Below are 22966 nucleotides of genomic sequence, written 5' to 3'. Positions count from 1 at the left end.
GATTAAGAATTTACATACAAATTACAAAATTCATGCAGAGATGGTGATTATGTAAACTTAAATTCACTAGCATGGTACTTTAGCCACTGGACACAGACCTTTAAAGAATGCTGCTAAAAAAAAACCAAACAAAAAAGGATTTGACAGTTATCCTAAAAGCAAAAGAACAAAAAGCCTTTCTCCCTGAACCCCCACCCCACCCCCAAAGACATTGTGGCAGAGCCCTAGGGGCACAAAGAGTTCCATCAGGATGGTGGTTCCCATAAGAGGAACATGATCTGGGTCAGAAAACATAAACTGCTCTTTTGAATTGTCTTGCAGCCTTCTTGCTGAGAGGGAGATCCAGGGGATATCTGTTGAAGACTCATGCCCACAGTCACAGTGGCTGAAGGGAGGAAAGGACAGATCAACGGTCAGCAACACGCCTGGCCACAGGGAACAAACTCTGAGCCAGTTTGTGGAGGATGACAACCAGGAAAAGAAAGGTATTGTTGATTTTGCAGCTGATGATGCTTCCACGAGGGAAAAGGAAAGACTTGCTGTAATTTCGGTATCAGTAAGGAAAAATAAATTTTGTTTAACAGGTATCAGATCCAAACTATTATCCTGTAACTACAGTGATTCAAATGATCTTTTAAAAGATGATTATGTTTGTCCTTTGTTTTCAAAGGTCAGTGAGGGAGTGCTGTGCTAAGTGACCAGCCTCTCTTTCTCCTCCAGATTCACCTAGTCCCATGACCAGATATGGATAAGGAAGACTGGAGATGACCTGGGATGTGAGACAATCAGTATTAAGTGAATTGCCCAAGGTGACACAGTAAATGTCAAGTGTCTAAGACTAGATTCACACTCCAGTCCTCCTGACTCCAAGGCCTTAGCTACAGTTTTTTTTTTTTTGCAAGGCAAATGGGGTTAAGTGGCTTGCCCAAGGCCACACATCTAGGTAATTATTAAGTGTCTGAGACAAGATTTGAACCCAGGTACTCCTGAGTCCAAGTCCAGTGCTTTATCCACTACACCACCTAGCCGCCCCTTAGCTACAGTTTTAAACACAAATAATACTGCAGTATTCCTTCTATCTAAAAATGATTTTGTTGATCACATAGTGTCAACAGTGGGAAATGGGCTACAATGAATCATCCACAATCTTTCATCTAGTTTCCTTAGTTACCAGCATTTGTGAAATAGGTGGCTATAACTTGGGGTACTGCCTATGATCCTGAAATGGAACTTTTCTCTATGTAAACCTAGATGGCTAGGGTAAGGACTGTTCTTATGATGAGAAAATTGGTCCCTACTATTCTCAAACTGAAGAAAGTCTCTCCTCTAAATAACAACATAGAATATTTTTAAGGTAGAATCTATATTAAATACATAGACATGGAATGCTATTGTTCTAGATTCTTTCTGGCCTTGGTAAGTTTTGTGGTAGTCTCCCCTATCCCTCTGTTGAAAATGAAAGAGTGGATGAAAATAATTTTAATGACTTCTCCCCACCCACATCCCCTCCCCTCATTTGGAAAAATGCTGATATGAACATGTCCTCTGAATTGATCTGATTTAGTTATCCATGGACATTTTGGAAATTAGTCTGATGAAATTACTTATTTGCTAATGACATACACAAGTTTTCATTTTTCAAGAATGTGAACATTGGTATAAATGTATCATTGCCTGTCCATATAAAATCTTTATACCACCAAATAGATCTTTGGAATACAAGTAGATTTCAAGAATAATTAAGCATTTTCTAAATTTAATCCTTTTCTGACCCTATTCATTTCATGAAAGGTTAAAAAGTCTGATAAAAGGTTATAAGAAGAGCAATTGGTTCTCTCCCCCTCACTTCATATGTGGTAAGAAACATTTCGTTTGCTTTCTGTAGGATCTACCTTCTTGTCATTCAAGTGCCATGCTATTTCCTGATACATGTTAAGATGTTATATCTCAGGTTTTATGAATTGGTTTCTTATACATCTTTGGTGTTGGATATCAAAATACCTAGGCTGCAGAGATGGAAATGTACTATCTTAGGCATGAATTGTAATTGATTCTCCCCATTCTGTTTTTCAAAAATTAATAGTTTGGTGGTCCTATTAATAGTAGTAATATTTTTAAAATAGGCATCAAATACTAACTGATAGGGAAACTGCTGACAATGATATCCTCCTTTCTAGTCTAAGTTTCTTCATTATATGCTCATACAAATAACCTTTCAGAGAGATGCTGAATTTTTGGTATAGCTGCATAGGGAGAAAAAGCATCTGTCCACATATACACATATAAAATTTTTGGAGATGTAAATGGCATGAAGTAGATTTCTGGAGGAAATTTTTGTGTATACATGTATATATCTGCATATATGAATACATTTTTGTATATATGTATGCATATATGAATATATTTATGTGTGTGTATATATACATACATATACACTATATATGTATATAGATTGTGTGTGTGTGTGTGTGTGCACTCGCTTGTATGGAATAGATTGGAGGAATAAAAGCCCTCAACCAAATCAGTCTACCATGGTGCCTGAATTCCCATCATTAATCACAATCATGTGTTAAGGCACTTATGGTCTCTGTTTAAATACAAATCAAGTGAGAAGGGAAAAGAATTATACCATTATTGGCCACTGACATCTAAGTATAAATTAATTTAGTAGATTGGCTAGCAGAAAGGTTTTTAAAGGTACAGCAGAGTAGACAATCTGGAGTCAAAGATCATGAATTTAAATTGTGCTTCTGATACTTATTATTTGAATGTTGTTGGGTGAATAACTTTCTTGGGTCTCAATTTCTCTTGTGTTAAATGAGGTTAGACTACATGGCTTTCAAGATCTCTTTTAACTTTTTGACTTCTGGTCCTATCAGAAAAAAGAGTTTTAAAAAATATTTTTATTAAAATTTTCAAATGCCAAACTATATCCCTTCCTTCCTCCCCACACCTCTTTGAGATGGTAAACAATCATAAATGTTTTCATGTGCAATTTATACATTATGTGATTATAATAATAATTATCATTATTATCTATTAACATTTTTATATTAGTCATTTTGTACAAGACTCTAATAAATGAAAACAATGGAAGTGAAAAATATTATGCTTCAGTCTATATTTGAACAATATTAGTTCTCTGGAGGATAGTATGTATTGTCATTAGTCTTTTGGGATTGTCTTGGGTCCCTGAAATGCTGAGAATAGCTAAGTCATTCATAGTTCTTCATCAAACAATATTGTTGTGTATAATGTTTTCCTGATTCTGTTCACTTCAATAAGCAATGCTATACATTCAGTTCATATGTCTTTCCAAGTTTTTCTGAAATCATCTTGCTTGTCATTTCTTATAGTTGAATAATATTCCATTACATTCATATGGTACAATTTGTTCAGACATTCCCTAATTAATGGGCAACACTTTCAATTTCTAGTTCTTAGCTACCACAAAAAAGAGCTGCTATATTTTTGTACAAATAGGTCCTTTTTTCCCTTTTGTGGGATGGCTTTGGGATGTAGACCTAACAAAGGCATTGCCAGATCAAAGGGTGAGCAGTTTTATTTTCCTTTGGGCATAATTCTAAATTGTTCTCTAGAACAGTAGGATCAGTTCACAACTCAACACAGTGCATTAATGCCCTGGTAAAATTTATCAGTTTTAAAGGATATGGAGGGGAAATGTATAAATTCTAAGTTCTGGGTCTGAAGTCTCTGAGTGCTTAGAAACAGGGAGTGCTAAACATAGGATGAAGATTGAAGGTGTTTGTATGTATGTTTGTGCTCCTGTGTATAACAGAGAAAACAAACCTTTCCCACTTCGGTTCTATTGAAGGCAAGTCCTGCCCCTGGCTACATTAATTGGCTAATACTAGGAAACTGTGTCTTTCAGAGCCTGCAGAACAATACTGTCCTATCTGGAGATGTCAACAGCAAGAAAGTTCTTTGGAAATCAAACAAGATCCGTATCAGGTCTTTGTTGCATGATAAAACACCTGGAACCCAGTTATTTTCTTATAATAATTTTTAAAGAAATCTCTTCAATTCTGTTAACTTGTGGTGACATCTTGATAATAACTACATTTTCTCTGAGAGCCAAAATAACTTTAGCTGCAGAAATTTTAACATTTTCTAGAAGCTGTCTACAGATATTATGAATAGCTTGCAAATAGATTTTTTTGGTGGGTTCATGTAGTTGCTGGTTCGTGTTTTCTTTCATTACTGATTCCAACCTGTCATATTTTGTAGAAACCAACTACAAGGGCAGAGGAATGTATTTCAAAGACTGAATTCAAGCCTAATGTGGTGGAAAAAAGACCTCAAAGTAAGTTCACCCAGAAGACCATTTAGAACTTCCTCCTTTTAAGAAGGGTCAGACATTTATTCCCAAACAGAAAATCACAATTCATGTTCCTATTTGGGGCTAATATTTTTTTGTCTCACAGGTGAAACTATAAAAGGTTCATTAGCAAGAAGCAGGAGATATGTTCAGACACAAAAAAATGAATTAAATTGTTCAAAATTGGAAAGAAGTTTGACTGAACAGGAAGAAGGCAAATCCTCCCAGCAAGAGGACAGTGTGAGTGAACAGTTTGAGGCGTTCCCCACATTGGGGGTTACTGTGTGATCATTACTTAGAGGGAGAACATAACGGCTGGCTTTTTGTGTATAAGGACCTGCAATGCTAGGTTAATTTGGACTGCAAGCCACAAATCAAAGTGGAATTAATAATGGTACTAAGTACCAAAATGGAGCTTTGCAAGTATGGTCCTAGATCTATTTGTAGCTTCATTGCTTTTCCTTAAAATTTAGTCTGAAATCATCAAAATGGACCCATTATTCTTTAAACATATTTTTCTGTTTTTTTTAGCAGATTATTTATAATAGAAAAAATCAGGAGGTCTCTGGACTGGACTCAGATGTCATTAAGAGTCCAATAGTTGAACTACAAGAGGAGAAAGGACAACAGAGGTACTTGTTTTTTCCTTAAATAAAACCAATAAGAAAGCACAGTTGCCAGGGGCACATGGGTACAGTAGTTAGATGATGACCTCCATGAGGCCCCAGGGAATGGGTTTGATCCTGACACACATATTGAGCACCAGGAAAATGTGTGTAATCTGTCATCAACTTCTTCCTTGCCTATTCCAAATTTCCCTGACTCTTTAGTCTCCTACAGATTGGAACCTTATTCCATTCAGGTATCTAATACTAAATTTGACCCACCCTGTATCTCATTACTTGTGGAGAAAAATTATGGATATATAGATAAGAGAGTCTTAGACTATTGCAAAGTTTTTGAATTTTTTCATTTCCCTAAAAAGTAGACCTTCTTGGGACATAGGATCATAACTTTAGAACTAAAAGAAAGCTTAGAAATCATTTAATACAATTCTATCATTTTAAAAATGAGCGAACCAAGAGGTGGGTTATGTCATTTGTCCTAGAACTTCCAGGTAGTATATAGCAGAACTATGATTCAAACCAGATGCTCTGATTCCAAAATTAATCATCTTACCACTACACTATTCTTCCTTTGGTACTTGGCTTGTTCTGAGCACTTTGAACACTATTTATTATTTGTGCATGTTTTTGTAGGATGAAGGATAAGTCTATAGAAGTTCAGTTGGAAACAATCCAGATATGCCCTATCTCTTCCATTCAAGGTAAGACAGGTTCAATTTTTGTAGCAAACGAATGTATCATGTGAACACAAACTTCAGATTTATTTTTTAAAGTATAACCTGGAAATCTTAAAGATCATCTAGTCTGGTCTTCTATAAAATGTGTAAATTCCCTCTATGAGAATTCCAACAAGTTATCTTGATCAAGTGCTCAAACTGAAGTGACAAGGAACTCACTATACCTCATGAGGCCAATTGTTCCATTTTTCCCATCAAACATACTTGGTTCGATTACCTTTCTCCACTCTCTGGCTGATAATGGGCTCAAAAAAAGGCAGACTAATTTTAATTCAAAACTTTCTGCTCCCCTCTATCTTAAATCACAGTGTATTACAAGATAGATTAAAATAGCTTTCAATTTTGAATTATCCATACCCTTAAAACAACATTAATATTCATGTAATACTAAAATAAAAGTTTCTATTATTTAATTTAATTTATTATTGTTTTAGGGGGTCTTTTTCTGACAAGGTGATTTCTAATTTTTGCTCTGCCAATTTTTTAAAAATCACTTTTTATCCTTGGATATTACTTGCCCTTCTGTAAAATGAGGGAGCTAGACCCATTCCTACTAAAAACACTAAAGTGTGTAGGAATAAATGGACTGTTCCTTAGAATAATAAGCAGTATCTGTCTGAAACCATCAACAAGAATTATATGCAATGGGGATAGGCTAGAGGCATTCCCAAGAAGATCGGGGTGAAACAAGGATGCTCATTATCACCACTACTATTCAATATTGTATTAGAAATGTTAGCTTCAGCAAGAGAAGAAAAAGAAATTGAAGGAATTAGAATTGGGAAGGAAGAGACAAAACTCTCACTCTTTGCAGATGACATGATGGTATACCTAGAGAATTCCAAAAAATCATCTAAAAAAAGTACTAAATAATTAGCAACTTTATCAGTCACAGGATATAAAACAAACCCTCATCAATCCTCAACATTTCTATATATGACTAGCAAGATACAGCAGAAAGAGCTAGAAATAGAAATTCCATTCAGAGTAACTTCAGACAGTATAAAATACCTGGGAGTCTACCTGCCAAGGCAGACTCAGAAAATTTTTGAAAAGAATTACAAAATACTTCTCACCCAAATAAAATCAGATTCAAATAACTGGTTAAATATCAACTACTCATGGATAGGTGAGCTACTATAATAAAAATGACAATTGTATCTAAATTAAACTACTTATTTAGTGTCCCACCAATCAAAATTCCAAAAAATTACTTTAAGAGTTAGAAAAAATTGAAGTAAATTCATATGGAGAAATAAAAAGTCAAGAATTTCCAGGGATTTAATGAAAAAGAAGTGAAAAAGAAGGTAGCTTAGCCCTACCATATCTAAAATTATATTATAAAGCATCAGTCATCAAAATTGTCTGGTATTGGCTAAGAAACAGTGTGGTTAAAAATCAGTGGAATAGACTAGGTACAATAGCAGGAAATGATTATAGTAATCTGCTGTTTGATAAACCCAAAGAGTCCAGCTTTGGGGATAAAAACTCTCTCTTCCATAAAAACTGTTGGGAAAACTGGAAGTTAGTATGGCAGAAACTTGGATTAGACCAACACTCACACCCTGTACCAAGATAAGATCAAAATGGATTCTGGATTTAGACATAAAACTAATGGTATAAGCAAACTAGGAGATCAAGGAATAGTTTATTTGTCAGATATATGGAAAGGGAAGTAGTTTATGACCAAGGAAGAGATGGACAACATCATTAAAAATGAAGTAGATAATTTTGGCTGCATTAAATTAAAAAGCTTTTGCACAGACAAAACCACTGTAACCAAGATTAAAAGAAATGTAGTAAATTGGGAAACTTTTTTTTAGTATTTCTGACACAGGACTCATTTCTAAAATATACAGAGAACTGAGTCAGATTTTTAAAAAAAGCCATTCCCCAATTGACAAATGGTCAAAGGATATGTAAACAGTAATTTTCAGATGAGGAAATCAAAGTGATCCATAGACATATGAAAAATTGCTCTAAATTACTACTTACTAGAGAAATGCAAATTGAAGAATCTCTGAGGTACCACTTCACACTTCTCAGACTGGTCAATGTGACCAGAAAGGACAATGATCAATGTTGGAAGGGATGTGGGAAATCTGGGACACTAATACATTGTTGGTGGAGCTGTGAGCTCATCCAACCTTTCTGGAGAGCAATTTGGAATTCCGGCCAAAGGGAAATAAAAAATGTGCACACCCTTCGATCCAGCAAGACCATTACTGGGTCTTTACCCTGAAGAGATCATGAAAAAGGTAAAAACATCACTTGTGGGGCGGCTAGGTGGCACAGTAAAGCACCAGCCCTGGAGTCAGGAGTACCTGGGTTCAAATCCAGTCTCAGACACTTAATAATTACCTAGCTGTGTGGCCTTGGGCAAGCCACTTAACCCCATTTGCCTTGCAAAAACCTAAAAAAAAAACCCCAAAAAACATCACTTGTACAAAAATATTCATAGCAGCCCCGTTTGTGGTGGCAAAGAATTGGAAATTAAGTGAATGTCCTTCAATTGGGGAATGACTGAACAAATTGCAGTATGTGTACATTATGGAACACTATTATTCTATTAGAAATCAGGAGGGATGGGAATTCAGGAAAGCCTGGGAGGATTTGTATGATGCTGAGTAAGATGAGCAGAACCAGAAAAATATTATATACCCTAACAGCAACATGGGGGTGATGATCAACCTTAATGGACTTGCTCATTCCATCAGTGCAACAATCAGGCACAATTTGGGGCTATCTGTGATGGAGAATACCATCTGTATCCAGAGAATTGTGGAGTTTGAACAAAGACCAAAGTTTATTAACTTTAATTAAAAAGAAAAAAAAGTTACCTTATAATGTAATTTTGCTATCTCTTATGCTTAATTTTTTTTCCCTTAAGGATATAATTTCTCTCTCACTACATTCAACTTAGATCAATGTATACCATAGAAACAATGTAAAGACTAACAGACTGCCTTCTGTGGAGGGTGGGGGGGAGGGAAGTGAGATGAGAGGAAAAATTGTAAAATTCAAAATAAATAAATTTAATTTAAAAAATGAGGGAGCTGGCTAGATAATCTCTAGTATCCTTTCTAGGATCTAATCACCTACAATTCCACGTTTATAAAAAAATCTAAATATTTTTATTCACTCAAAAAATAAGATATTTCAAGAAAGAAATCAGACTCACTAGTCAACTAAGTTTTCCAGTTTTGAATCTCTTAGTTGAGTGTCACTTCTATAGATTTAGGGGAGTAGAACCCCTCTGGTTCCTTCATATTTCTCCCTCCCCAACCCCACTCTGAGCCATCAAAAATATTAAAGATAGGATTTTTAGGAATAGGAGAATGGACTAGAAACTTCTGAGCACTATTTATACCCCAAGATTATATGACTCTTCCTATTTCTTAAAATGCCTCCTAAATCTAGTTCTTGAAATAGATTCTGTTTTTATTTGTATTTCAGAATGCAAAAAAGATCAAGAGAAGAAATCAGAGTATAAACAGGATGATGAAAACCACTTCCCCAAGTGTGATACCACTACTTTTGATTCCTTAGAATCAGGACTTGTTCTCAGTACCTCTTTAGAATCTCTCTCTTCAGAGACAAAAATATCATCATGCAACTCATCTCCAGATTTAAAGAGTGGTCAGTCATGTCTATCCATTTCTGAATTTCAGAAAGTTACTGCCTTTCTAGTTAATATTTCAGACAGTTTGATTTCAGGAAGTGACTCAGAAGCTGAAAGTTCACAAAATACAAATGTCAATGCATGGCAGGAGCTCACTGACCAACAACCACTTTTTAGTCCCTTGCCTAATCCATCAGTAACCCCAAGTAAAGGAGATGGATTGATTTTGGCAGTTAATAATGAGAAACAGCCTGATAGTGGTTTTCCTTTTGAAGACTGCCAAGACTTACAGAAGACACAGGGGAATAATAATATTTCAATTAATGACTCTCCTTCTGAAACTAATGTTGTGAGCTTGCCTGACAGCAGGAAACAAAAGCAAAGCCTTTCATGGACAGAGTTACCATTGTCTCAAGATATTCCCTCTGGAAAATTGACTGATATACTTTCAGTGGATACCTATGTGGAACTAAAAGAGGATAAAAAAAAGACTTATTCAGAGCATGAAGTTTGTGTTGAACATGTGTTCAGTTCCTCTTCATCCTTGGATGACTTTTCAGAGACAGATGAAGATTTGGAACAGCAAGGTCCTGAATTTTCTCTTGGTAAGGGAAAAGATCAGAAAGGCTTTGGATGTAAAGATATTTTGCTGGATGGAATAAACAAAAAAGAAACTGAATTTTCTCCTTCAGAAATCTACTTCATGCCACTTACATCTCCAAACCTGAAAGCAAATTGTCAACCACTTTCATTTCCTTTTGAAAAGTCACAGAGAAACCAAAATTTATCAGTCAAAAAAACTAAGCCTACATGTGAAGAAAATCCAGAAGAGGAGCCTATTTCTGACAAAGTTAGTAAATTTACTTTTCAACAGTTGTCAGCTGACCTTAACAATGTGCCTGCTAACCAGCATCCTGGGATCTTTCATGGGGGAAAAATTATTCAGTCAGTGTCTGAGCATAAGGTTCATGAATCTGATATGCATCAGACAACTTTAGGTGGTCACAAGATGGTGATATCTCCTTCTGGGTCACCCAATGAACTTTTTCCCAAGGCTGAGCACTGCCTAGCTGAGAGGGTTGATGGCTCCATACATATCAAAAGAGATGGTCTGCCTATTCTTCATGGTGACATCTTGTCTGAAATACTCTCCCCTGTTGATGAAGTGCTTTCCTATGGCAGTGCTGGTCTCCCATCCACAACTCAGAAGAGATCTTCTTTCCCCAGTGAAGATTTTCCTTCTCCCCCTCCTGACCTTGTGCTTTGGGCAAATAGTAATGATAGTAACTTTAATTCAGAAGATTTCCCTTCTCCCCCAGAAGAAGTGATATATCCAGTAGATTCAAAGAATGCACAAGATGAAGATTCATCTATTCAAACTGGTGAGTTATCTTCTTTATCTGATGAGATATTGACAGAAGAACTTTCTCTGACACCTCTGGATTTAGAAAATTCCTACTCATTTCAGAATAAACACTCACTGGGATGGGATGGAAAGAGAGAAAACAATTTGGAATGGAAAGAGGAACTGCTGAGTCTTGAACCACAGCAGAATGTCAAAAGGAACCAAAAAGTGAACTGTTGGTCCAGTCCTTTGTCCAGAAGTGCCAGTAGAAGTCCAGCATCATTCTTAAAACCAGTCAAAAAAGATAAAGGGAAGAATCCATGGGCACTGGATGATATAGGGAACAGAGAACAGGTGACAGACACACAACCAGAAACTCTGAAATTCAAAGAGATGAGCCATTCTGAAGGAAGGCACTGGATTGGTATGGAACATAAAACAAAGGATGATCACAAAAAGAACTCAGAAAGAGTAAACTATTCAGAATATAAAGTGGATTATGATGAATTCTATAGATCAGATCAAATGTCATGCCTTTTGGCAGATTCTACAGAAAAGGAAAATGACAATGACAACCAAGATTCAGTTCATTATGAACCAACCTTACAGAGTGGCAAATGTTATGATGAGGTCGGGATAGAATACCAATTTTTAGCAAAAAAGCCAGAAGCCAAATTTAACAATAGAGAAGACCCAATGATATCACTCTCTACTACTCCTGAAACCCTGACTTTCCAACCTATGGAGACCTGCTTTATCCATGCTCAGTCTGAGTCTGAAAGACTTTTTAATAAAGATTTCTCAGGATCCTTAAATAAGCAAAAAGACCAATCACATATGACACCTATAAAAAATGAGGTGGAGAAGGTACTTGAAGAGGTACATGTGATGGAAGAGAAAGAAATCAACTTTAAAAATAGTGTTATGGACTTCCAACTTGATCCTAGGCAAAAAGCATATGAAATAGTTGATTCTATATCTACTGAACTGACCAAAAAAATCTTATGGGATGCTTTAGCTGTATTTGCAGAGTTTGCCAAACAGCAGAATGTCTCCCTGTCCACCAACCACTATATAACCCCTACTGATGTAGGAAAGCTCACTATGAAAACAATGCCCTCTCCAATAATTGCTTATACAGACAACTCTTATGCTAATGACACAGAAAAGGGAAAAATGGATTTTTGACAATGGATAAACAAAAACCAAATGGGTATTTGGATGGGGGGATGAAGAAGGGTAGGAGAGTGGAGAATCATGGTGTACATTCCTTTAAAAAAGGTCAAAATTATGTTTTTTTTAAATCTAGTAATAACTTTTTATCACAAGTTTAAATTTCCTGGCTCTCACAGGATAGAAAAATCACATATTATACTAAATTGTTGACCAGTGCCATGAAGGTTAGAAATATGCAGATATTTTTAGCATCACAGACAAATCCTGACCCCCAAATTAAAGATATCAGAAATTGGATTTTTAAATGAGATAAATACCAGAAATAAACACCACATGATATTTTTAGGAATGAAATGAGTGACAGTTTAAGACAATTTCCAAGTAGATTCAATAAAGGTATAGCTTCTAGAGCAGGAGTTCTTAACCTTTTTTTTGTGTATATCAAGGATCGCTTTGGAAATCTAGTGAAACTGATGAACTGCCTTTTTTATAATATTTTTAAATTTTAAAAAATGCTAAATTTCTGTTAAGAATGAAAATAAAAATGTATTTTTTCCCATTCAAGTTCATGGTGTCCCCTTGAAACCCATCCATGAACATATTGGAGGTTGGAGGATACCAGATTAAAAACCAGTTCTATGGTGAATGAGGTAACTAGGATATTGATAATGGTGACAGGAACAAAAGATAGACACATTATAAACAGGAAAGAAGAAAATGTAATTTTGAAATCGTTTGAAAAATGTATTCAGAATGAAACAAAAGTAACCACAGAGATGGGGCAGCTAGGTGGTGAAGTAGATAGAGCACCCCCCCCCCCCGAATCAAGAGGACCTGAGTTCAAATTTAACCTCAGACACTTAAAAATGACCTAGCTTTGTGACCTTGGGCAAGTCACTTAACTCCACTGCCTTGCAAAAAATAAAACCAACCATAGAGATTGGATGGGCAAACCCACAACTAAAAGACTATCTGTGGGATTTTAAGGATCTTTTATGTACTACAGGTTTAATCAGAATTTGATTGAATTTATCAATTTCCTTTGAACTCTTATTTTCTTCATTCATTTCTAGTTACCCAAATAGTATTATAAAAATAATTCTTACTTATAGGAATCATGCTATAATCTTAATTTTCACAGCCTAATCACTAATAAAAACTGGTAAAACAAATAGATTGTTACTTTTTCACACTGTACTTTATTAGCAAGGTAAAATCTGAAGAACAATAAAGAGTACAAAAAGAAAAAAGTAAATCCTCCCAATTTTGGGGTGGGGCAAGGTAGGGCTTCTGAATAAGTAAAATACTAATCTACAAACAGTCATAGAAAATTACATTTCTCTGCAGGTCTGATAGAGTTAATCTAAAAGTATTAATGATTTGCTTTTGGTGTCAAGATCTGAAATGGTTCTAAAAAGGTAGAATGTTTTAATGAACTGGATCATCATCTCTCCGGGTTTCATTAATGCAGCTTACATGCTATTAAATGAACCCTTGTCTGAATTTGATAGGCAGTATAGATAAGCATTTGTATGTTGAAATCTCAGATCACATACTAATATTGGGGGCAAATTCAGAATGAACAGTGAATTATAATTTTCTGATGGTGTTGTTACCGGCATTTTTTCCCCCTTGTGAATATCAAAATTTTTATCACATATCAGATCACTCTTAAGATCTCCTGGCTGAGGAGGGATGGGAATTCAGAGAAGCCTGGAGGGATTTGCATGAAATGATGCTGAGCGAGATAAGCAGAACCAGAAGAACATTGTGCACCCTAACAGCAACATGGGGGTGATGATCAATCTTAATGGACTTGCTCATTCCATCAGTGCAACAATCAGGGACAGTTTTGGGGTATCTGCAATGGATTCCATCTGTATCCATGTATTCCATAATTCCATCTGTATCCAGAGAAACAATTGTAGAGAACAAAGACCAAAGACCTTTAATGAAAAAAGAGAAAAAACCTTAATCTTATAATGTAATTTTGCTATCTCTTATATATTTTTTTTCCTTAAGGATATGATTTCTCTCTCAACACACTCAACTTAGATCAATGTATAGCATAGAAACAATGTAAAGACTAACAGATTGCCCTCTGTGGGGGATGGGGGGAAGGAAGCGAAATTAGGGGAAACATTGTAAAATTTAAAAAAAAATTCAAAATAAAAAAAAGATCTCCTGGTTGGCAAATATATGAAGAGACAGTTTACTTATTACATATTATTTAAGTATGGTACATGATCTGGATGATTCAGGAAAGAATTCTTAACTAGTTGATAAGAGCAAGTTCTATCTTGATTCTACCTTCATGATCTTGCCTCTTTCATGTGATTCAGTCTCCATTAAAAAAAAATACTATTTCCTGATTGTCGAATATTATATAAGCAATCCTTCCAGTGAATTTGACAGGGAAATTTCAAAAAAAGATTGTGAGGAATTTTAATATATATTTCTTGCAACAACCACTTTCTGCAAAGATCTATATTTGCACATACAAATTTGCAAATATGCTTGCAACATTTCTTTTCTTGGTACAAATATTTGGGCAGAGGTGCTAGGAAGTGGCTTGTTTATTCAATAATAGAGAGGAATTCCTGAAGATAGATCCATGAGATGATTAAGCATGAGAACTAAATAATGCTGGCAGAATATTGCTTCAAGGAGTTAGATTTTTTGTTTTGGAGTGATTTTTAGCAAGAATAATAATAAAAGAAATGATGAAAGAATGTGTGGTAGTAGAGGTATTTTCCAATATTGCCCAGAGATGTAACTTATGAAGAGTGGAGAAATGAATGACTGCGTGAAAGGTTCTCAGAGAAAGATATGTAAACATATGTAAACAGATTTTTCAGATGTATTGTTCCAAACACAAGCTTTTTGGAGCAGCTTTTCTATGGGTGGACACACTGTGAACAGGAACTGGCAATCATGCCACATCTAGATACCTATCATTATCATTGTCAGATATGGAAATGAGAGAAAGCAATATAGTCTAAAGTGCTATTTTTGATTTTTGAAGATGATTACCTGGATATGATAGAAAGTTAGAGGATGTCATTTAAAGCTGCAAAAAACTGAATCAAGAAAAAATTTGATTGATGTGGATACTAATGTCAAAAAGCAAAACAAAAGCATTCCATTCAAAATGCAAATGGCTGCTTGTTTTTCATTATTAAATAAATCTTAGTGGTTGGGGTCTAAAATATGAGGAAATGATCAAGCTTATGCTCAGTGGACTTAAAAAAAATTATAAGAGCTCATTTAGTCAGTCACAAGTTGGGTACATTTTGTTCTGACTGATAAAGGATGTGGCCCTGAAAAGTAGTGTGTGAATCTAATATACAGTATTTTATAAACCAAGAGAACTAGCTTTTTCCTGCTATTTCCTTGTAAAGTGAAGAATCATTTTGTAATAATAACCTTTCCCTTAATTTAACTCCTTAAATTCCAATTTTCATTTGCTATATTAATTTGAAGAAAGATTGTAACATCTTTGGATAAAAAAAATTCATTAAGGTGAGAGTCTTTTCAAATTCAATTAGAAATTTAAAATTTGGGGGAAAATATAAACTGAAGAAGCCTTAGAATCATAGAATGTCAAAACTGTTAGACACTTAAGGGTTCAACTTCTCCAACCACTTATTTTACAAATGGGAATAAGCAGAGGCCCAAGGTATCAATGTGACTTGTATGATATCACATAATGGCAATTTAATATTATTTAAGTGTGGTAAATGATTGAGGTTTTTTATAAAATTAATGTATTATCAATTCAGGGAATTTTATTTAAGTGGTACAGATAAATGAATGTGAATTTTATGCATATTTAAAATTTAAAGCTCAAATTTTAGATTTACTGAAAAATGTGTTCACTATCTGTAAAATTTGAAAATGTAGTTACTTTGAGCTATAGCTTTCATATTGATTTGTTCCTAGTTTTCTGAACAAATTAGTCTGTAATTTTTTATTTTTTCTATTTATTGCTGACTCCTTTGGATTTATGAGTCCATGTGGGCAGAATTATGTATTTTACACATACAAGTTTGGCACAGTAATAAATCTCCAATACTGAAACTCTACTGATCCCTCTCAAGTTCAGTAGTTTCCAGTCTTAAGGCTATTGGTTTGGCATTGAATGATAAGGACTGATAGTACAAATATACAACTGGAGCAAGGTGTTTCTCATAAACATTATTTACCTATGTGACCGAACTGCTCAGAGGTTTCTATATGGAGGATTTGATGCCTTTCCAGTATTGCCCTTGAATGACTCTGTCATGGGGAAGGAACTACCACTTTTGAAATAATAAAAACCCATGCCTAAAACCCATATGTAGAAGGACAGCCACAAAATGACTTGGGCCAGAAAAGAGAAAGTATATCCTCCGAAGGTGTTAGACATATTTAATCTCATCCAGCATTATGTGTACAAAGCTTTGGGCTTTGGCATCCAGATATATTGACCTGTTCAGTCAGTGGCAAGACTTCAATATCAAGATTACTCTACTTCAAGGTCTAATATTTTCCTTGCCTTGGCTTTGATCAATATTAACCTCTTGGGCCAATAAATCTTGATACTGGCCTCAAGAGAAGTCATTATCTTTCATAGAAAATGATTATTTCTCAGTTAAAGCCTACATTTAATTTTCCTGTAATCTGTCTCTTTCAGCATTGCACATTTAGCAGTGCCTCTCCTGCATAAAATGCCCATGAAAATGCCTTCCCCACCGGAGGCTTTAAATCCCAAAGCATCAAACTAACTTTACAGTTTCCTTTGATTCCTTTAGCTCCAGCAGCTAGAATAGGCAGGCTCATAAAATATAAATGAAGGCCACCAATGCTAGTTAGGAAGGCCCTGGCTTAAAATTAATTTGAATCACAAAAGCATTCATTAAATGAGAGTTTTCCCTCCCACACAAAAGATGTCAGACAACCCTTCTTCCCCAGTTTCGGTCTCAGTGATTATGTTGGGCAGGCATGTAGATGCCAGGGTTCTTTCATGTCTTTGTTTCAAATCCTGAGTTAAGGGGGTGTATATGTACAGCAGAGTTCTATAGTTTGAAAAATCTGATCATATATGGCTCTCATGAAATTCCCACAGAATAAGAGATGAAGCATGATAGTGGAAATGAAGTGGAAATTATACATAGTGCCTCTGAGCCAAAGGAAAAAATTTCCTTAATAGAGAGAACAGGGACTCAGGTTGGATTTAGATTCCTTTTTTTTCTGTGCAAACACTGATATATGTTGGAATTACCAAATAAAGAGAGGCTTCCTTAAAAAAGGTAGGGTGTTTTTTTTTTTAATCAATAACCTCTCTAACAGTTTTTTTTTATCTTTTCCTGTTGAGCCCTATTCTAGGTAATGAATGAAACAAAAGAAAGCACAGTTCATACTTTCAAGTTAATGCATGCTTATAGAATGTAAAAAATGGGACATTTTGGCCAGTCCTAGTTTATAGACGGGCAACTGAGGCCAATAGGATATGACTGCCTGATCCATCATACTATAAAACTGAAGCAAAGATGAGATTTGAACATGGATCTTTCAGTTCCTAGGAGTAAAAACTGCTACTCCTCTACTGTTTGTCAGCTGAGTACTGAACCAATGGGTTTTTTAGGTATTTTTTTTTGCAAGGCAATGGGGTTAAGTGACTTGCCCAAGGCCACACAGCTAGGGAATTAAGTGTCTGAGGCCACATTTGAACTCAGGTCCTCCTGACTCCAGGGCTGGTCCTCTATCCACTGTGCCACCTAGCTGCCCCTGAACCAATGTTTTGAGTTATACCTGTCAGGCACCATTTATCCACCCCAAAACAGAGTCAACCTAGGGCAAAAGGGCTCCTCAGCCGTGGGACTCGCAAAGTCTACTCACCTTGCCCAAAGAGCAATCTTTGGATCAGATAACTATAACTCACTAAAATTTAAAAGGACACATCAGCACCTAGTTTTAGAGACAAGAGGGAAAAACTAAAAAAGTCATTTGAGAGTAGATAAGTTATCTAGTCCCAGGCATCATAAAGATGGGGAAAATGGAAGGTCAAGTGGCTTGTTTCCAGGACACAGGTCAAAAAGTCCAATTAAAAAGAAGCGACTCGTCTTCTCAGGTTCACACTTGCCCCCTAAACTACACTGGATCGGTACAGAGGGAGGCGGGGGAGGTGCAGCTCGGGCATCGGGGTCAGCGGAGGCAGGGGCGCACAGATCCTAAACCACAAGGGCTCCCCCTGGGCTGCAGCGCCCTGGACTGCGCCGCGCGGGCCCTCCCGGGGGAGACCCTCGCCCAGGGCTGCCCTGGGCTGGTCCGCACCGCCGCCTGGCCGCCATCGCCCGGGCCCGGCCCGGCTCGCCCCGGCCCGGCTCGCAGAGCAGCGCGGGGCTGGGGGGGGGGGGGGGTAGCGACACAGGCCGGGCCGCCCCTCCTCGGAGAGAGGCGAGGGTCCGGCGTTGCCAGGAGCGCGCCAGCCTCGGCGGACGGCGGCACACGTGACGGCGGTTGCCAGGGTGAAAGGTCAACGCCCCCCCCACGGGCGCGTCCAAGATGGCGGCAGCGGGGCGCCGGGGCCGGGGCTCGAGCGGAGGGCCCCGCGGGTGGTCGCGGCCGCCGCTGATCTGGCTGCTCCTCCTCGCCTCGGCGGGGTCCGGGATCCGCGCGGCCGAGGCCCGGCTGTACAGCACCGGCGGCGCGGACGCCGTGTGGGCGCTGGACGCCGGGAGCGTGCGCGCGGCCACGGGCAACAGCTCGGCCGCGTGGCTGGTGCAGTTCTACTCTTCGTGGTGCGGCCACTGCATTCACTACGCGCCCGTGTGGCGGGCCCTGGCGCGCGACGTGCGAGGTGAGCGGGGCGCGCAGGCGCGGCGGGGCCGGGCGCGGCCCTCCCCTCCCCTCCCCGGGCGACCCCCCCCCCCACGGTCCTTGAACCCGGCGCGGACTGCTCCTGCCCCCCCCCCCCCGGGCGCCCCGCCACCTCTTCTCCCAGGCACTTCCCCTTCAGGACTCGGAGCGCGTCTGGACCTGCCGGCCCCGCGCCCTGCCCTGCCCCAGACGCCCCTTCTTTGTCACGGGCTGGGGCTATCGGGAGAGGAGCCCAGACCACCCCCTTGGGTCAGCCGTCATCCCTCCTCCCTGTTCCCCAAACTCCTTCCTCCCCGCCCCCCTCCATTCCAAGAACACTTGTGACTGTGAGACCAATCTGTGAGGCTGAGTTGGTCCCGATCCCTGTGATCTGTGAGGTCTGAGTTGGTCCCAGTCCCTGTGATCTGGGTCCCAGTCCCTGTGATCTGTGAGGCTGAGTTGGTCCTGATCCCTGTGATCTGTGAGGTCTGAGTTGGTCCCGGTCCCTGTGATCTGTGATGTCTGAGTTGGTCCCGATCCCTATGATCTGTGAGGTCTGAGTTGGTCCCGATCCCTGTGATCTGTGAGGTCTGAGTTGGTCCCGGTCCCTGTGATCAGTGAGGTCTGAGTTGGTCCCGGTCCCTGTGATCAGTGAGGCTGAGTTGGTCCCAGTCCCTGTGATCTGTGAGGTCTGAGTTGGTCCCAGTCCCTGTGATCTGTGAGGTCTGAGTTGGTCCCAGTCCCTGTAATCTGTGATGTCTGAGTTGGTCCCGATCCCTGTGATCTGTGAGGCTGAGTTGGTCCCGGTCCCTGTGATCTGTGAGGCTGAGTTGGTCCCGATCCCTGTGATCTGTGAGGCTGAGTTGGTCCCGATCCCTGTGATCTGTGAGGTCTGAGTTGGTCCCAGTCCCTGTGATCAGTGAGGCTGAGTTGGTCCCGGTCCCTGTGATCTGTGAGGTCTGAGTTGGTCCCAGTCCCTGTGATCTGTGAGGTCTGAGTTGGTCCCTGTGATCTGTGAGGTCTGAGTTGGTCCCATCCCTGTGATCTGTGAGGTCTGAGTTGGTCCCAGTCCCTGTAATCTGTGATGTCTGAGTTGGTCCCGATCCCTATGATCTGTGAGGCTGAGTTGGTCCCGGTCCCTGTGATCTGTGAGGCTGAGTTGGTCCCGATCCCTGTGATCTGTGAGGCTGAGTTGGTCCCGATCCCTGTGATCTGTGAGGTCTGAGTTGGTCCCGATCCCTGTGATCAGTGAGGCTGAGTTGGTCCCGGTCCCTGTGATCTGTGAGGCTGAGTTGGTCCCGATCCCTGTGATCTGTGAGGCTGAGTTGGTCCCGGTCCCTGTGATCTGTGAGGTCTGAATTGGTCCCGGTCCCTGTGATCTGTGAGGTCTGAGTTGGTCCCGGTCCCTGTGATCTGTGAGGCTGAGTTGGTCCCGATCCCTGTGATCTGTGAGGTCTGAGTTGGTCCCAGTCCCTGTGATCAGTGAGGCTGAGTTGGTCCCGGTCCCTGTGATCTGTGAGGTCTGAGTTGGTCCCGGTCCCTGTGATCTGTGAGGTCTGAGTTGGTCCCAGTCCCTGTAATCTGTGATGTCTGAGTTGGTCCCGATCCCTGTGATCTGTGAGGCTGAGTTGGTCCCGGTCCCTGTGATCTGTGAGGCTGAGTTGGTCCCGATCCCTGTGATCTGTGAGGCTGAGTTGGTCCAGATCCCTGTGATCTGTGAGGTCTGAGTTGGTCCCAGTCCCTGTGATCTGTGAGGCTGAGTTGGTCCCGGTCCCTGTGATCTGTGAGGCTGAGTTGGTCCCGGTCCCTGTGATCTGTGAGGTCTGAGTTGGTCCCGGTCCCTGTGATCTGTGAGGTCTGAGTTGGTCCCGGTCCCTGTGATCTGTGAGGTCTGAGTTGGTCCCGATCCCTGTGATCTGTGAGGCTGAGTTGGTCCCAGTCCCTGTGATCTGTGAGGTCTGAGTTGGTCCCAGTCCCTGTGATCTGTGAGGTCTGAGTTGGTCCCGATCCCTGTGATCTGTGAGGTCTGAGTTGGTCCCGGTCCCTGTGATCTGTGAGGTCTGAGTTGGTCCCAGTCCCTGTAATCAGTGAGGTCTGAGTTGGTCCCAGTCCCTGTAATCAGTGAGGTCTGAGTTGGTCCCAATCCCTGTGATCTGTGAGGTCTGAGTTGGTCCCGGTCCCTGTGATCTGTGAGGTCTGAGTTGGTCCCAGTCCCTGTACTGAGTTGGTCCCAATCCCTGTGATCTGTGAGGTCTGAGTTGGTCCCGATCCCTGTGATCTGTGAGGCTGAGTTGGTCCCGATCCCTGTGATCTGTGAGGTCTGAGTTGGTCCCAATCCCTGTGATCTGTGAGGCTGAGTTGGTCCCAGTCCCTGTGATCTGTGAGGTCTGAGTTGGTCCCGATCCCTGTGATCTGTGAGGCTGAGTTGGTACCAGTCCCTGTGATCTGTGAGGTCTGAGTTGGTCCCGATCCCTGTGATCTGTGAGGTCCTGGTTGGTCCCAACCTCTGCCTTATACCACTAGGATCCATGACCATAATAAGAGGATCTCTTGCTTGCACTCTAATAGGTATCGCTCTGTCATTTCTCTCTCCCACCCTAATATCTTTCCTTTATAGTATGTAGAATCTCCTTCCCACCCTCACCCCCTTGTCTCCGTATTTGAGTCTTTTTCTAAGCCCCTGGTTCCAAGTAGTTCACTATTCATCATTGTACCACATGTTGCCAAGTTCTCAGCTCCCCAACCAGGTGATCTGCATTATTCAGAATCCCTCCCTGTTTTCAGAGAATTCCAGATTTTTTTGTACCGTAGAATTCCCAGGCACTTCATTCCCAGTTCTCAATACCTTCCAACCTGGGACTTCTCAACACAATCTTTTACTTATGGGTACATCTGACCTTGTCAATAAGTGCTTATCTCTCTTCTCTGAAATTCCTTCTCTTCTCAACTACCCCAGAGATCTACACTGAGAATATAGCCATTTGATGGATTTCTTGACTTGTTAGGGCAAAATAAAATCTACAGACCTCAATTTGCAAATACCCAGATTTGGGTTTTGGAGGAAGTATGACAGAATATATATATACACACACATATGTATACACACACACACATATATTCAAAAGATCTGTGGAAAAGCATGTCTCCTTTCACAAGAGATAGCAGGAACCTCCCCAAAAACCGTTTTAAAGATGTACTAATAAAGGGATGATGAGAGATCTTTAAAACCCTTCTTTAGGTGGTCCCTTTCCACAGATCTTTTGAGTTGATTACTTCTTTGGTTTCTAGTTTAACATTTTGATCTATTGAATCCTCTGAGTTATACCTTCTTCCCCTCCCCTCCTCATCTTTTGCTTTCTGCTCTTTTCCTTTACCTGTTTACAAATCTATCTTTTAAATTAGGGGAAACATTGAAAAACCTTCAGTAAAAAGTTACTGTTGTTTTAAAACTATTTAAATTCATCTGAAGAAGGAACTCTTTTTTTTTTTTCACCTTGAATGAGGTTTGCTCAGGGTTGTTTTCTGAGTGTTGAACTTGCCTCTAATTATATACCTTCCCTAGTAGGCAAGAGACTTAAAACAAATTGGTGCTTTCTTTTTTTTCCTTTCCCTTTATCCTCTGCCAAATAAACAGTTTGTTTTTTTTAATCCAAGAAAGGACTTTTGTACCTTTTTTTTCTTGCAAATGATCATTTTATTTATTTTAGTCCTCTTGAGGTTCTTTATAATACATCTTTAATTGTGACAGTGATAAGAATGTTGTAGAATCTTGTTCTTTTTTGATTATGGGGGGATAAAACAATATTATAGGGGATTGGGTTTTATAGCTGAGATAATTCTGGCTTCTTTAGATTACAAAAGTATAAATGAGTAAGTTCAAACGTTGCATAATAGGCTTGTTCTAGAAACCTTTGATGACCTTTCTGGCAGGGAGGAGTTGACTCAGCTGTTTTGTTTGGCACTTGAAATATTAGACCTGAAAGATTACCTTAAAGATAATTTCATTCAACCCCCCTCTTAATTCAGTCTTAAAGATGAGGAAACAGAGACCCATAAAGGGAAGGTAACAAGCTCCTTTATTAAGGAGTAGAGTCAGTACTCAACCTTGGGTCTCATTTGATCTTAGACTTTGAGATGGACAGGATCTTAGAAACTATCTAGTTCAGTTCCCTCATTTTATAGATGAAGAACTGAGGCCAAGAGAGGTTAAGTGACTTAACTAAGCTTCCGAACAAGTATATATCTTGAGGTGGAATTTGAACTAGATCTTCCTGACTTCTA

At 39.4% G+C, this 22966-nt stretch overlaps 2 protein-coding genes across 6 annotated transcripts in view; both read left to right on the top strand.

Moving 5' to 3' along the window:
- CCDC187 (coiled-coil domain containing 187) overlaps positions 1-15930 on the top strand; it is a 130496-nt gene extending 114566 nt beyond the window's left edge. For 3 of the 4 annotated variants that reach the window (XM_074210686.1, XM_074210688.1, XM_074210689.1), the window contains 7 exons: positions 322-485; positions 3893-3972; positions 4249-4324; positions 4446-4579; positions 4871-4971; positions 5599-5666; positions 9159-15930. In XM_074210686.1, the coding sequence (XP_074066787.1) occupies positions 322-485; positions 3893-3972; positions 4249-4324; positions 4446-4579; positions 4871-4971; positions 5599-5666; positions 9159-11857 (3322 nt within the window). In that variant the 3' untranslated portion in view covers positions 11858-15930. The remainder of the gene's footprint in view (positions 1-321; positions 486-3892; positions 3973-4248; positions 4325-4445; positions 4580-4870; positions 4972-5598; positions 5667-9158) is intronic. The other variant, XM_074210687.1, reaches the window with a different exon arrangement.
- A 2442-nt stretch (positions 15931-18372) lies between these two features.
- The window catches only part of QSOX2 (quiescin sulfhydryl oxidase 2), a 67699-nt gene continuing 63105 nt past the window's right edge, over positions 18373-22966 (top strand). For both annotated transcript variants that reach the window (XM_074210685.1, XM_074210684.1), the window contains exon 1: positions 18373-18686. In XM_074210685.1, the coding sequence (XP_074066786.1) occupies positions 18392-18686 (295 nt within the window). In that variant the 5' untranslated portion in view covers positions 18373-18391. The remainder of the gene's footprint in view (positions 18687-22966) is intronic.

The sequence above is a fragment of the Macrotis lagotis genome, chromosome 1 (genome assembly GCF_037893015.1).
Source record: "Macrotis lagotis isolate mMagLag1 chromosome 1, bilby.v1.9.chrom.fasta, whole genome shotgun sequence".
NCBI lineage: Eukaryota > Metazoa > Chordata > Mammalia > Peramelemorphia > Peramelidae > Macrotis > Macrotis lagotis.
This window is presented reverse-complemented; position numbering and strand designations above follow the sequence as displayed.